Genomic DNA, 16,847 nt, shown 5'->3' with positions numbered 1-16,847 from the left:
CTGTGGTGGGCTAGGAGACACGAGTTCAATTCCACCCTCGGCCATATCTCTGTGTGGAGTTTGCATGTTCTCCACGTGCATGCGTGGGTTTTCTCCGGGTACTCCGGTTTCGTCCCACATTCCAAAAACATGCTAGGTTAATTGGCGACTCCAAATTGTCCATAGGTATGAATGTGAGTGTGAATGGTTGTTTGTCTATATGTGCCCTGTGATTGTGTATAACAGTATAGTGTATAAAAATATTGTTTATAACAATATAACAGTCACTAAAGTCATCATACAGCAACTTCACACTCATATATACAAACATGTACCAATATGAATATTTTAAAAAAACAACTCCTTAAAAGTTTTCCCATACTGTATTGCATTGCATTGGGGTGCTGCAATGACGTTAGCCCCTCTCTGGGCTCCTCAAATAAAGACACACATCATCAAAAGTATAAGATGCAGATGTATTTACTACAACTAAAACGGTCTGAAAGTTTAATGAATGTTAAGGAATGTTTCCTCCCACATTCCAAAAACATGCTAGGTTAATTGGCGACTCCAAATTGTCCATAGGTATGAATGTGAGTGTGAATGGTTGTTTGTCTATATGTGCCCCGTGATTGGCTGGCTGGCGACCAGTCCAGGGTGTACCCCGCCTCTTGCCCGAAGACAGCTGGGATAGGCTCCAGCACCCCCGCAAATATTTTACATTGTGTTATTATGTGTACTATATTGGGTAATATGAGCGTAATATTGATTAGAGGGCTCAAATAATGTTAAAATCAATATTTTAAAAGGTGGTAAGCACATTTTCTATGCTTGAAAACATTCAATTTATGAATAAAGAATCCTACTTTGCAGAAATTCACTCATCATGACTGGCTCTAGAACCAATAAACCACAAATTACTGTATATCTAAAGACAAAATGACATCACACTATGCATTTCTAATACTGTACAACTCATCTTCTCCTCTACGTTCTATCATGCCCTATCTGACTCAGAGGAGAATAAAATGAATTTGCCGCCGTCCTCCATCCCAGCCTCATTCCAAGACCCAATGGAATATTGATCTGCGTGTCTATTAAAGGACAGCCTTGCATGACAAAATGGCCGGCCTCCGATGTACCCACCACCGAGCTGGGGTGTCGAGGGAACTTGGGAGCCAGAGAGAGGAACATTCTTCCTTCGCTTTAAATGACAAAAACATTGACTCATTTACATCAGTTTTACCCCCTAAAACTGATAAACACCGGCCAAGGTTGAATGGAAGCTAGCGGGGGTTAGCTTGGTTTAGCATGCTTGTGTGGTATCTTCAATGTTTCTCACAAGGTGGGATGACGGCATGCATATTCTGAGTGAAGACGGGAAGCACGTTTGTTCTTGTAACCCAACTCATAGTATAAGATTTACTACCGGCCTTCAAAATAAAAGCATCTAACTGTGTAAACAAGAGTGTCGGAATTGCATGGGTGACTACATCTTCCTTTACATTACAGTTTGTTGAATATTTAGTAGCAACGTGTTCGGAGAATGACATCCAATTAGAAAAGTTTGCCAGATTGTTACCAATAAATACACATGCTGTACAATTTGAGTGTATTTCATTATATTGCTTAAGGTTTGTAGCTTTTTATACCGTTTTATATCGTGATACATCCCCAATGCTAACACTTTTTTTTGTAAAGGGAACCTATTACAACATTGGTTTAATTAAACGTGACACAAACTTTATTGAATCATCGGAACACAAATTGTTATATACACAATGGCTGAATGAACTGTCTAATAATGTCCTTACAGCGGTGGTGATATACCACAACTTTCTTCTTCTTTTGTTTTTATACATCAACTGAAAATACAAAGTTACATTAAACATGCCTTTTGATAAAAATATTTATACAAAAAAATGTACATTTGCTTTGATTTTTTTCGTCTTCTCTATACAACAGTTTTTCGCGTCTCTTAACAAGGCCCGAAGTCGCACACACGCACACACGCTGTCGTATACTGCCGTTGATTGAAGGTCGAGTCTAGCTGCTGTTTCCATGGTAACCACTACTTACACAGGGAGAGGACGTTGAGCTAAAAACGGAATAAAAATGACCACTCTTCCACTTCAAATGCAATTAATATCATTTTTTTCCCCACAATATTTGAAGTAAATAAGTGATTGCTCATGAATCCATTATGACACATCGTGCTTATATTGGATTTAAAGGGCCGGTACACCCATTAATCAGTTGAATACTTATTCTCTGTTTCATTATTAGCTGGCAGGTGTGCAGTATGTTGATGACTATAAATAATACTCTAGTTAGCAAGTGAGATACAGCTATTAGCTAACTATTAGCGTCTGATTTAAATCGGGAATTAGATCATCACATGGAATTCAACAGCGCAAATGCAGCTTTAAATAGAAGTGTTATCGCAAAGGAAAATAAGCTTATAAGGTTGTACATGACCACAACGCACACAAATGGATCAAAGTACTATTAGGGTAGGGGTGTCCAAAGTGCGGCCCGGGAGCCTTTTGTGGTCCGCAGCACATTAAAAGAAAAAAAATGGCAAAAATAGAAAAAAGAACAGTATTTTGGTAGCCTGTTGCTCTCAAAAAAAATCTTATGAGAAAATTTTAATAAAGTTCAAATATTTAAAACAATATGTGGCTCTCAAAAAAACAATAAAGTTCAAATATTTAAAACAATATATATATTATTTTAAGTTAATACAATGACAATCATTATTTTTGGGAAAATTGGATTGGGAAAAAGTTATAATATTATGAGAAAGTCAAAATATGTGAATAAAGTCTTGATATTCAGATGAAAAAAATGAAATATTTGTAAATTTAAAAAGCTGAAAATTCATTTTTCAGTATGCAGCTCTCTGTGGAAAAAGTTTGGACACCCCTGTTTTAGGGCATAGATGCTCCACCTAGTGGCCAAGTTGTTGAATTGCAGCTTTTTAGCGAATGTTGAGAAGTTGTAAACACACAAAATGTGAATAAATAATATTGTGCCCGGTGTTCCGCATACACAAAACCACGTAAAATATCCCAAGTATCCTCGTTGGACACAATAACAGCACAGCAAGTTTAAAAAAAAAATAAACTGGGTTTTTTTTCATTTTTCTTTTTTACATACGTCACACTTGTCGTCGGCGTCTCTTCAAGTCCGTAAATCAGGATACCTTGCTGATCCTCTCTGTTCCTGCCTCATGAAGGGAATGACGACTTCGGGACGGTTTCCTGAAGCGAGAGAAGAGCAAACACATAATAGGAGACATGATCACTATTTAGACCGTTGTTAATCTGACCAGGATTAGCTTTGCGAAATATCTACGCCACTTTCTAATCCCGTCGGACACGATTTATTGAGGTTTTTCTCCTGTCGACTTGACAGGAAAAACATTTCTCACACACTTTCTCCCGTGACCTTGACTTAGGGATTTGCAGGGAGGAGGAAGAGGAGGAGGCTGCTGGTAGAATTTTAAAAAAGTGAAAATGAAATTGGAAGCAGGAGCGGAACAGGAGGCTTTTGACGCGGATGTTTGTCGAGGATGAGGTTTTTAGTTTGTTTATATTAATCTGAGATAAAATAAGCTATGGATAATTCAATGACCAATATGGGTTGTTTTGCTATATAAATAATAGCTAACTGTGTATTGCTGGCATACGCAAAGCTAAGCTATGCTAACAGTAATCACATGACTAAACTTGTTTACTTTACTGTTATTGATGGACTATGTAAGCTAAATTATTAACAACAAACAGCTGACTAGGGATGTCCGATATTGGCTATTTTGCAAAAAAAACCCAACATATTTCCAATGCCGACATTTGTAACATGACATCTCCTGTGGTGGAATTAACACGTTTATATTGTATACAGTATTTTTAATGTCGGTTTTCATTAACGGGGAAAAAATCTGATACCAATATGAACCGATATGGCATTTTATGCTGATATCGGGCCGACAATTATAGGTATTGATAATGATCTTAAATGCCTTGCTGGTATTGTTGAACCTAAGCTATGCATGCTAGCCGTAATTGAGTGACTAATTTTAACCTGTTTACTGTGTTGCCACCTTTACTACCTTGTCGCTAAATCTGGTGACATTCCAAACCCTCTTGGCGACATTTTCCTTAAAGCGACTAGCGCCAAATGTAGCTATTTCTGGTATTTGGGGACGGAAATATTGATATATCTCCTAGTGTAAAATAGTAACTACACGTCATCATATTTGTGTCTATGGATCGTCACAATTTCGCAACTTTGACCCTTGAAGGGTTATAATTATTTTATTTTTATGAAGTGATCAAGTTTATTTGTAGTCCTAAACTCTAAAATCTTATTTGTCTCTCCTACAAGGTTCTGTTTTTTTACAGTAAGGGGTACAACATAAAAGGCAAATAATATGCAAATTAACCAATGACATCATCATGTGACTTCTAGGACAGCCAATAGCTACTTTTCTCACTGAAGAGTTGGCAACTTGTATCGGCTAAATCAAGCTAGGCTAACCACAATCGAAGAATTAAATATGTATTGACAAAGCTAAGCTTATTGACTCTGTTAAGCTAGTAATAACTAAATGACGCTAAGCTAAGTCATGTGACATGTTTCTTATATACTCAAAGCTACACTATGCTAGCAATAACTGCATTTGGCCTGTTAACTTGTGTTAGCCAAGTAAAGCTAGGCTAACCATAGTCTTCCTACAGTATGGGGGTACAACATAAAATGCAAATATATGCAAATTAACCAATGACATCATCATGCGACTTCTAGGACAGCCAATAGCTACTTTTCTCACTAAAAAGTTGGCAAGTTTGCCAAATTATATATGTATTGACAAAGCTAAGCTTATTGACTCTGTTAAGCTAGTAATAACGAAATGACGCTAAGCTAAGTCATGCTACGTGTGACATGTTTCTTGTACACTCAAAGCTACACTATGCTAGCAATAACTGCATTTGGACTGTTAACTTGTGTTAGTCAAGTAAAGCTAGGCTAACCATAGTCAAATTATGAAATGTGTACTATAGTAAGCTAGACAGACCAAGATTTAGGGTTACGGTTAAGCTAACAAGCAAGCTACTAGCTAAGCTATGCTAACAATACCCAAACTATTTTTCAAATCATTAAATGTTTACGTCAAGTTAAGACCCATTGGAATGTTATTAAAGCTTCATTTTTCAAAGTCTCCTTTCCGTGGCCTACCAAATGTCACGCAGCTTATAACTAATTAAAGAATCTTTAGAGAAACAGTCGAGCGGATATAAAGCTCGAGGGACACTCGAATAGCCTAGCAATCCGCTTACCTCATCTCAGTTGTCAATATCCGAAATGTGGTTCTCTGTCTGAAAAGAGAGAGAGAGAGACAGGAAGTAAAAAACATAAAGTTGTTATTTATCAGGATTGATGCAACAAGAAATAAATCTCTAAAACATCCTTCAGTAGCTTTCACACTTGGCAGGCTCTTGGCTAATAAATATGATACGATGGAAAGAAAGTGGTACAGTCCAGCCCTCAGATTACTGCTTTAATGTTCGCCTTTGACAAAGCACCTGAAATAAACTACAAGTAAGAGCACTTTTAATAAAGGTTTTAAAGGCCACGGCTATCAAAGTAAAATTTATAAGCTTGCCAGGTGACATTTTGCAGTTTTCACCCCTAAAACTTGCTCGGTCTTACCCAACTCGGCGTGTAATAGCAGTATTTAGCCAAAGAGGGTGCTAGTGAGTCAACATCAGGAGCTACAAATACCTGATTCAAGGTGACATTTTTATAGTTTTCGCCCCTAAAACTAGCTAGCAGTCGACCCACTTGGCTTTTAATAGCAGTATTTAGCCAGAGAGGGTGCTACTGAATAAACGTCAGGAGCTACAAATGCTTGATTCAAACATATTGTGTGACATTTTTATAGTTTTCGCCACTAAAACGAGCGAGCAATCTACCCAGCTTGGCTTGTAATAGCAGTATTTAGCCAGAGAGGGTGCTAGTGAGTCAACATCATGGGCTACAAATGCTTGATTCAAGGTGACATTTTTATAGTTTTCGCCCCTAAAACTAGCTAGCAGTCTACCCACTTGGCTTTTAATAGCAGTATTTAGCCAGAGAGGGTACTAGTGAATAAATGTCAGGAGCTACAAATGCTTGATTCAAACATGTTGGGTGACATTTTTATAGTTTTCGCCACTAAAACGAGCGAGCAATATACCCACCTTGACTTGTAATAGCAGTATTTAGCCAAAGAGGGTGCTATTGAGTCAACATCAGGAGCTACAAATGCTTGATTCAAAGGGATTAATGCAGTGCTTCTCAATTATTTTCTGTCATGCCCCCCCTAAGGGACAGACATTTTTTCACGCCCCCCGCCCCTTTTGAAATACCAGAGAAACTGATAATATTTATTCATTTATCTGTACTGTAGAGACTGAAATGGAGAGCATACAAGCATAGTCAAGAGTCAAAATGCATGTTGAGTACTATAAATTTGTATATGTTGGTAGGTCTGCTTTGAAATGAAAGCCTTTCGCCTCTCACCATCCACCCTGACTGGTAGCTTGCTCTGTGTTATGTCCCTGCAGTGATCCCCTGTGATAGCCTGTGCAATGTGACGTAAACAAAGACTAATAGGAGTGTAAAACTGACTATAGGGGTGTTATTTCAAGTGTACAGGGATTTAATAATGTCAAAACCTGTATTTAGAAAGTCATAAACAGGTTTTGATGCTCTAATTATGAAATGATTCAAATATTCTATTAATAATAAATAATACTTTGTGGAAATTCACTTATCGTAGATGAGTCTGGAACCAATTAACAGCAATAATAAATCATCATTATACAGTTGTCCCCCGTTTATCACTAAAATACATTTTTTAAATCACCACTTTTAGTTTTCAGTATGCAGCCCTCAGTGGAAGAAGAACCCTTGATATACTGCATGAGTTCATGTTTTAACTTGATTAATTAATAATTTGGAGTGCATGAAAAAGTGAAAAGGCAAACACAGCTGTTTTTGACCACATTTACCACAACACGGCAGCGACAGAAACAATGCAGTAATAGCCTTAAGGTGCTGCTCACCTGCCTTGATTGCTTCATAGCATTTTAGCAACATTTTAAAGCGCATGAAGAGGTGGACAAATGAGATCAATGAGATATCTGAGTGTTGTTGTTGTGTTGTTAATAAAGTTGTGAAAGGTGAAAGTTGAGCCTCTTCTGGGTCGTTCAGTCTCCATCTCACCCCTCGCAGCAGGCCTTGCTTCAGCCCTTCAATTACAGACTCCAGCTGTGCGTGTGAGCATGTTTGATGTGAGGTCGACAGGGAGGAAGTGTCAGACCGTGCGCCCTCGCCTTCCGACCGACATGAAGCCTCTCTCGCTCAGATGTGCGCCCATGAATAATTCGTCCAAATTAACTTTGAGAAAACAAAGAAGGCCGCCTCTCGAGATCTTCCTTGCTCTCTAGCCTGTAAAATTCCCCCACCTCCCGCTGTCAAGCGATGGCTCTTACCAGATGCTGGCTGCCACCCTCCTCATCCTCCTCCTCGTAGTCGTCCTCAGCGCCGTCGCTCATCTCGCCGGCCTCCACGTCCAGCGCGCCCTCGCCGGCCTCCTCCCCGGAGTTCTCTGCCGCCTCTGACACGGACTCATCATGCAGCGAGTCACAGTTATCCTCGTACTTCCTCTGAACTTCTGAAATGGAGGTTTAAGGACCATAACTAAAGATAGTCATTGTTTTAATCGAAATGATTGTGGATTAATCGCATCTTGAAGCATCTTAAGGACTACAACTAAAGATAGTAATCGTTTTAATCAAAAATGATTGTGGATTAATCACATCTTGAAGCATCTTAAGGACTATAACTAAAGATAGTCATCATTTTAATCGAAATGATTGTGGATTAATCGCATCTTGAATCATCTTAAGGACTATAACTAAAGATAGTAATCGTTTTAATCGAAATGATTGAGGATTATTCGCATCTTGAAGCATCTGAAGGACTATAACTAAAGATAGTCATCGTTTTAATCAAAATGATTGTAGATTAATCACATCTTGAAGCATCATAAGAACTATAACTAAAGATAGTCATCGTTTTAATCGAAATGACTGTGGATTAATTGCATCTTGAAGCATCTTAAGGACTACAACTAAAGATAGTAATCGTTTTAATCAAAATGATTGTGGATTAATCGCATCTTGAAGCATCTTAAGGACTATAACTAAAGATAGTAATCGTTTTAATCGAAATGATTGAGGATTATTCGCATCTTGAAGCATCTTAAAGACTATAACTAAAGATAGTCATCGTTTTAATCGAAATGATTGTGGATTAATCACATCTTGAAGCATCTTAAGGACTATAACTAAAGATAGTAATCGTTTTAATCGAAATGATTGTGGATTAATCGCATCTTGAAGCATCTTAAGGACTACAACTAAGAATAATAAGCATTTTAATCGAAATGATTGTGGATTAATCACATCTATACATCACTTCCTCACCGGACTCGACTCGCTGCTGCTTCTCAATCTTCTCCAAACGTCCCAGCAGGGAGTCGATCTTGGTCTTGATCTGCGTCAGCTCCCGTTTGATGATCTGCAGCTGGTCCGTCTTCACTGCTGAGAAACACAGCAATCACACACTTCACATCTATTGCACACACACACAAACACACAACACACTCCTGTCACCCTTAATAACATTCCGTCACATTCCCCAGGGGAACGTCAATCTGGGAACGTCAATCTGGACGAGTGGAAGGTTCGGTTCTGTGCTGTGCGATTTGAGGATTAAGCAATCTTATTACACCCACCATGCAGTGGAGCTTACGCTCACTCGTGTCAAAATATCAACAAACCTAGTTATCTTTCCGCTCACAGTCATTGGATTATTTGGTATGACGTCTTTATTTGAAAAGAGACCATGTTCGTGTCAGGTTGTGTACAGACATTTGCAACATTTTTTTTAAATTTAGGAGCACAGTGAAAAAGTTACAGCCCTGTAAAGGTGACTATAGGGATGTTATTTCATGTCTGCAGGGCTCTAATTCATTCATACATTCATTTTCTACCACGAGGGTCGCGGGGGTGCTGCAGCCTATCCCAGCTGTCTTTGGGCGAGAGGCGGGGTACACCCTGGACTGGTTGCCAGGCAATCACAGGGCACATATAGACAAACCATTCACACTCACATTCATACCTATGGACAATTTGGAGTCGCCAGTGTAGTAAATACATCTGCATCTTCTACTTTTGATGATGTGTGTCTTTATTTGAGCAGCCCAGAGAGGGGCTGATGTCATTGCAGCACCCCAATGAATGTGTTGCTCAGATGTAATACAGTATGGGAAAACTTTTTTTAAAAATTCATATTGGTACATGTTTGTATATTTGAGTGAGAAGTTGCTGTATGATGACTTTAGTGACTGTTATATTGTTATATACAATATTTTTTAATACATTATACTGTTATATACAATCACAGGGCACATATAGACAAACAACCATTCACACTCACATTCATACCTATGGACAATTTGGAGTCGCCAATTAACCTAGCATGAAAACCCACGCATGCACGGGAAACCCGAGGGTGGAACAGAACTCGGGACTCCTAGCTGTGAGGCCTGCGTGCTAACCGCTCGTTCGCCGTGCAACCCTCTCTAATAATGGTGAATAATAATAACGGTGCATGTAACTGGTAAGTAAACACATTCAGGGCTACTACTACAAATATATTAGTCAGCAGCTTTTTACGAAACAAGTACCGCAAAGCATGCTGGGAGCTGAAATTACTCGCCAATACTCGACCGCCGTCCGAAACTGACAAAAACATGTGTGTGTGTCAACAGGTGGCTAGCAGGTTACGCTAGGGCTACTTTTAACTTAGTCGTCATATATTCTGTTTTTTGAGTTCTAAATAAAAACCACTTCCCCACTTTGAGAGGATGCCTAATACAGTGACACATTTTTTTCCGCTCACTTTACACATTTTACCGCCATCTTGGTTGGCTTTTATACAATAAAATAGCCCCCCAAGAAGATGCTCCAACATGGGCCTCCAATGTGGACTGTAAAGTAATGAGATGCTTCATTTCTCTGGTGCTGCAGGGAAACAAACCCTCTGACAAAAACAGCTGAGGAGCAAACATGTAATTGACGTTGACAGCAATCAGATCCTGTCAGGTCCGCAAAGAGGACAGATAAATGGCGGTAAACAAACCCGATAAGAGATTCCGCAGCTGGCGGAAAAGGGAACTTTAACAGATGCTGTGCTTTTGTTTCCTTGCATAGCCTAGATGGGCCTGGAAAAAAGTCAAAAGTTAAACCCAGAAATGTTTCTATTACAAGGATTGATGTGATGTCATGTGACTTATTGCTCGACTGATTCCCTTTTTTTTTTTTCCCGACCTCATCCTCTATTGGGAGCCTGGAGAGTAAGTCATTCGTCACAGTGTTGACAGGGTCAAATGCACAAAAATAAAAAACATACAGATTGCACTTGATTCATTGTCTGGGCTGGTGTTTTTTTTTTTTTTTTGGTCGCCTCGAAAACCAAAACATCGTAACAAAGCAAGCTGCAAGCTATGATAACGTCGGGCGAGACAGGCGACAATGAAACAAAACGCTGTGGCCAATTATGGTCCAGCTGACCCAGACCCAGTGGCACGTTAATTACTTTAGGACAGGGGCGTCCAAACAGAAGAAAAATGCAAGGATGCGAGGAGACAAAATGGCGGCACTCGACACGGTCCATGTGACGTGCACCCACTAACCGAGTCACAAACGGTTGTCATCCGTAGCCTGACGCAGCCCCGCACACAACAAAAGTTCCAAACTGCCACCTATAAATGGCCCCCAGGGCCACACTTTGAACACCACTACTTTAGTGCTTCATGATGCATTGACAGTTAATCAGAGCCACACGGATGCCAGGAGCCGCTCGGCTGGATTATATTTGTATTTGCGCTTCGGTGTGTCGCTCTTTTGCGGCGCAGGGAGACGCTGGAGTGCATTAAATAGCTTTTGAAAAAAAAAAGCGGCACAGCTGAATCATGCCGACCGCTTTTCTCTCCGAGAGACAACGTTTGGAGATTTGCATTGAGCCGTCAGCTTTTGAAAAGGACAAAATTCCATTAGCGCGATTAAGCGTTTGCAAATTGTCAAAAAAAAAAAAAAAAGGCAGCCCTGACAAAGAAGAAAGCGCCTCGCATTGTACGCACGTTTGATGCCGGCTGAAGAGGAGGAGGACGTGGGAGGTCTGGAGGACGACGACGAGGAAGAAGAGGATGTTTTGATAGGGAAGGAGGTCTTCCCTCGGCGGGAGGAAGGAGCCAGCACCCTGGATCGCTTCAGGGGGATCACGGCTCTTGGAGGGGGTGCCACTCGGCCGTGGTAGTCAAAAAGCCTCCAGGAGAAAGACACACAGCAAACTACAATGTAACACTTCACCTGAAATGGTCACAGTGGCTCATCATTTGCTCCACTGGTGTATTTTCCACGCACGTTATATGAACAAATATCTTGGGACACACCTTTTAATCAATTCATTGGGGGTCCCAGTACACAGATAATGGTCTATAAGGGCATGCTTAGATGGGTTTGACCAGGTCCAATATCAGTGACCTCTCACTCTGTACATAGACACATGACTCCCAAGACGTCTGTCCATCTAGCATCGATTGAAAGCACACAAATATCTGATATTTTGGTGAAAAAAAACCAAAACAATCGAATTCCAGCACTCAACGTTGCAGATGGACAAACCTTCTCACGTGGGAACCTCTTTAAAAATGCACGTGAAGATGGCGGTGTTGTGTTATTTGTATATCTTAAGATGGCTATGTCTGCCTGTCGCCTTTTGGGGCAAACTGTCCAACAGTCGCTTAGCAACAGTCAGGATTTGCATCTTTCTGCATGGAGAGAAGTTGTTTCCAAATCAGATATGAGAAAACGCTGGTCTCAGATCTTCTATATGACAGGAAGGGCTCTGCTGTTTTTAGGAATGTGTACTGAAAAAGAAAATGCTCGTGAAAGTTGTGCCGCTTTGAAGAACCAACTGCAAAAACACGAATCAAAGATCTTCTATATGTCGACGGTTTTTAAGGAATCTGCTTCAAAGATACTAGTCAAAAATAATCACAACAGCATTTTGTGATTTACTGCAAAAACACTGGCCAGAGAGTCTCCTGCCTCAAAACGCTCCTCAAAGATCCTCTATATAACAGATGCACTCTGCTCTCACTCAGTAGTCAAAGATCCTCTGTGTGAAAGGGATGCTTTTGAGACCTTTTTAAGAATCTATGTAGTCTCAGTTCCTTTGCTGTTTTTCTGAATCTTGCAAAAATTCTCGTTGAATTCTTTACATGACAGGAGTGTTCTACTGTTTATAAGATCCTCTATATGACAGGAGATCTGTGCTGTTTTTAAGAATCTACTTGCAAGTTAAAGATCCTCTGTAGGACAGTAGTATTTTGGTGTTTTAAAGGTGATGAAAGATGACTGCTGTTTTTGGGAATCTGCTTCAAAAATAGTTTAATATCCTCTACATGACAGTGTGCTATTTTTAGGAATCAGTTGTAAAAAACAGTCAGACTCTTTCAAGGACAGGAGCGCTGTGCTATTTTTAGGAATCTGCAGTAAAAAAAACAGCCAAAGATCCTTTAAATGACAGGAGCTATGTGCTATTTTTAGGAATCTGCTGTAAAAAACAGCCGAAGATCCTTTAAATGACAGGAACGTTGTGCTATTTTTTTAGGAATCTGCTGTGAACAGCCAAAGATCTTTTAAATGACAAGAGTGCAGTGCTGGTTTTGGGAATCTGCTGTGAAGAACAGCCAAAGATCCTTTAAATGACAGGAGTGCTGTGCTGTTTTTGGGAATCTGCTGTAAAAAACAGCCAAAGATCCTTAAAATGACAGAAGCACTGTGCTATTTTTTAGGAATCCGCTGTAAAAAACAGTCAAAGATCTTTTAAATGACAGGAGCGCTGTGCTATTTTTATAGGAATCTGTTGTAAAAAACAGCCAAACTCTTTAAATGACAGGAGTGTTGTGCTATTTTTAGGAATCTGCTGTATAAAACAGCCAAAGATCCTTTAAATGACAGGAGCGCTGTGCTATTTTTAGGAATCTGCAGTAAAAAAAACAGCCAAAGATCCTTTAAATGACAGGAGCTATGTGCTATTTTTAGGAATCTGCTGTAAAAAACAGCCGAAGATCCTTTAAATGACAGGAACGTTGTGCTATTTTTTTAGGAATCTGCTGTGAACAGCCAAAGATCTTTTAAATGACAAGAGTGCAGTGCTGGTTTTGGGAATCTGCTGTGAAGAACAGCCAAAGATCCTTTAAATGACAGGAGTGCTGTGCTGTTTTTGGGAATCTGCTGTAAAAAACAGCCAAAGATCCTTAAAATGACAGAAGCACTGTGCTATTTTTTAGGAATCCGCTGTAAAAAACAGTCAAAGATCTTTTAAATGACAGGAGCGCTGTGCTATTTTTATAGGAATCTGTTGTAAAAAACAGCCAAACTCTTTAAATGACAGGAGTGTTGTGCTATTTTTAGGAATCTGCTGTATAAAACAGCCAAAGATCCTTTAAATGACAGGAGCGCTGTGCTATTTTTAGGAATCTGCTGTAAAGAACAGCCAGAGATCCATTAAATGACAGAAGCGTAGTGCTATTTTTTGGAATCTGCTGTAAAAAAACAGCCAAAGATCCTTTAAATGACAAGAGTGATGTGCTATTTTTAGGAATCTGCTGTAAAGAACAGCCAAATATCCTTTAAATGACGGGAGTGCAGTGCTGTTTTTGGAAATCTGCTGTAAAGAACAGCCAAAGATCCTTTAAATGACAGAAGCACTGTGCTATTTTTTAGGAATCTGCTGTAAAAAAACAGTCAAAGATCCTTTAATTGACAGGAGTGCTGTGCTGTTTTTGGAAATCTGTTGTAAAGAACAGCCAAACTCTTTAAAGGACAGGAGTGCTGTGCTATTTTTGGGAATCTGCTGTAAAGAACAGCCAAATATTCTTTACATGACAGGAGTACTTTGCTGTTTTTTGGAATGTATTGTAAAAATGCAAGTCAAAGATCATATTTTGGTGTTTTTAAGAACGATGAAAGGTGACTACCGTTTTGGGGAATCTGCTTCAGAAATGCAAGTTAAAGGAGAGCTGTGCTGTTTTTAAGAATCTACTTCTGAATCAAACTTGTGTGCTTTGATGTCATTCATGGGCCACCATTTGAATGGCCGTGCTTGAGATTGACTTCATCCATGAGAGGCTAACTCTTGTTATTCTCCTAGCATCACAGTGAGGTCGCGTCCTTGTGAGGTATCATGAGAAGGCCACATACCTGCTGTAGAAGTCATCTCTGTAGTACTCGTAGTCGAACTCGTAACCACTGTGTGAAAGAAAGAAAAGAGATAAAGAAATAGACGTCTTTTTTTTTTTTTTTAATTCCGAGGATTCCAATCTGGACCTGTCAAGAGTAAAGCGGATCAAACTGGAACGCCTTTGACTCGAATGGACGCGCTGCAGTTTTCTGCCGGAGGCTCAGAGGAGGTTAAGCAGCGAGGCGCTCACACACACGACCTACCGTGCGAAGAACACGGATCAAATAAATATGGAGGGAGACGTAAAGTCAACGAGAAAGGAGGGAGGAACGACGATGAAAAAAAAAATCAATGCCAGAGCTCCACCGCGGCAAAACGGAAACGTGTTGCTACTCGAAAGAATCTTAATTAAAATCAATACATTAGCATGTCAATTTATGGCATAATTACCATATTATATCCCGCATGCTCAGCACTAACATGCAAATGAAGCTTTGTAATAAAAACAGGCTACAAATGAATAAATTAGACAATTCAAAAATATGCAAATGAAGCAAATGTTAAACCAGACATTAGACCAGACTAAAAGACAAAATAGTGATAGTTAATCTTACCTGTAGACCGCTGAGAGAGGCCTCTTGGAGACGCTTTTGGGCCTGTACGGTTTGGGTTCACCCGCCATGTTTATGTCTGAAAACACACACAGACACCAACTGATTAGCTCCATGCAGCAAAACATGGTTGCCGCTGGACTACCCAGCATGCCTTGCGGGCACTCGTAACAGTTTAAGGCATGTGTTATGTTGTTTATCACCCACGTGCTAGTAGTTCATAGTTGCTGGAGCCTATCCCAGCTGTCTTCGGGCGAGAGGCGGGGTACACCCTGGACCTGGTCGCCAGCCAATCACAGGGCACATATAGACAAACAACCATTTACACTCACATTCATACCTATGGACAATTTGGAGTCGCCAATTAACCTCGCATGTTTTTGGAATGTGGGTGGGTGCCGTGCAGACAACAGTTATTGTATTTTTATTTAATGTTGAAATTATTAATTTTTTTTACATGGTGCCAGACGTTTTGTTCAGACCGTTTTAGTGTAGTAAATACATCTGCATCTTCTACTTTTTTTGTGTGTCTTTATTTGAGGAGCTCAGAGAGGGGCTAACGTCATTGCAGCACCCCAATGAATGCGTTGCTCAGATGCAATACAGTATGGAGTTGTTTTTTTTTTATATTCATATTGGTACATGTTTGTATATTTGAGTGTTAAGTTGCTGTATGATGACTTTAGTGACTGTTATATTGTTATATACAATATTTTTATTATACACTATACTGTTATATACAATCACAGGGCACATATAGACAAACAATCATTCACACTCACATTCATACCTATGGACAATTTGGAGTCGCTAATTAACCTAGCATGTTTTTGGAATGTGGGAGGAAACATTCCTTAACATTCATTAAACTTTCAGACCGTTTTAGTGTAGTAAATACATCTGCATCTTATACTTTTGATGATGTGTGTGTTTATTTGAGGAGCCCAGAGAGGGGCTAACGTCATTGCAGCATTCCAATGAATGCGTTGCTGAGATGCAATACAATATGGAGTTGTTTTTTTTTAAATACTCATATTGGTACATGTTTGTATATTTGAGTGTGAAGTTGCTGTATGATGACTTTAGTGACTGTTATATTGTTATATACAATATTTTTATACACTATACTGTTATTTACAATCACAGGGCACATATAGACAACCATTTGCCAATTAACCTAGCATGTTTTTGGAATGTGGGAGGAAACCCCCTCCTAGCTGTGAGGTCTTACATCAAATAAATGATCTCAAAGTGCACATGTAACAGATTGCATGACATTTTTACAGATTTTACAGACAATAATTCCCCCCCATCAAGTTTGTTAAATCAATGCGGCCCACCAGTCAAAAAGTTTGCCCACTCCTGATATAGTCAGTACTGTAATATAGTACATGCCAGGCCAGTGGTTGGTGATATCACTTTGTGTTCTGCATGCTAGTTTACTTTCCTTTCCCATCTGTGATGGAGATGCTGCGTCTTTCACTTTGAGTTTATTTTGCCTCCCAGGAGCCGCTGCGTCTCTGCACAGCAGCGGGACCTTGCAACGACCTTTGCCGAAGCACCAAAAAGCAATTCAGCATCAATCAACCAGTGTGGTCGCAGAAGTTTTTTCCTAAAGTTAGTTTTACAACAAAAATGCTTCAGAGAGCTTCAGATGTGTGCTTCCTGCTTTGAGCGCAATGGCGTCCCATCGCTACATCATGGAGCGTTATTAGCATTGCTATTGTTCTGAAGTCACTTTCTTGTTGAGCTGTGGCGGCAGTTGTACTTTCTTTCTTGACGAGGGGTGGGTTGGAATGCAATTGTTCATAGTCCTCATTAGGAGTCCTGTACTATGGATAACTTTAGGGCAGGGGTCTCAAACGTGCGGCCCGTGGGCCAAATGTGGGC

At 39.8% G+C, this 16,847-nt stretch overlaps 1 protein-coding gene across 6 annotated transcripts in view; it reads right to left on the bottom strand.

Annotated features, from left to right (window-relative positions):
* Window positions 1-612: 612 nt before the first annotated feature.
* Window positions 613-16,847, bottom strand: part of LOC131108654 (RNA-binding Raly-like protein) — a 109,557-nt gene continuing 93,322 nt past the window's right edge. For 2 of the 6 annotated variants that reach the window (XM_058059847.1, XM_058059846.1), the window contains 7 exons: window positions 14,961-15,036; window positions 14,367-14,414; window positions 11,237-11,421; window positions 8,517-8,633; window positions 7,521-7,702; window positions 5,322-5,360; window positions 631-3,242 (listed from right to left, as the gene is read on the bottom strand). In XM_058059847.1, the coding sequence (XP_057915830.1) occupies window positions 5,328-5,360; window positions 7,521-7,702; window positions 8,517-8,633; window positions 11,237-11,421; window positions 14,367-14,414; window positions 14,961-15,036 (641 nt within the window). In that variant the 3' untranslated portion in view covers window positions 631-3,242; window positions 5,322-5,327. Of the gene's footprint in view, window positions 3,243-5,321; window positions 5,361-7,520; window positions 7,703-8,516; window positions 8,634-11,236; window positions 11,422-14,366; window positions 14,415-14,960; window positions 15,037-16,847 lie in introns of all 6 variants that reach the window. The other 4 variants (XR_009120498.1, XM_058059844.1, XM_058059848.1 and 1 more) reach the window with 4 other exon arrangements.

Source organism: Doryrhamphus excisus, chromosome 21, assembly GCF_030265055.1.
Source record: "Doryrhamphus excisus isolate RoL2022-K1 chromosome 21, RoL_Dexc_1.0, whole genome shotgun sequence".
NCBI lineage: Eukaryota > Metazoa > Chordata > Actinopteri > Syngnathiformes > Syngnathidae > Doryrhamphus > Doryrhamphus excisus.
The sequence above is the reverse complement of the archived record's forward strand: the minus strand, read 5'-3'. Positions and strand labels throughout refer to the sequence as shown.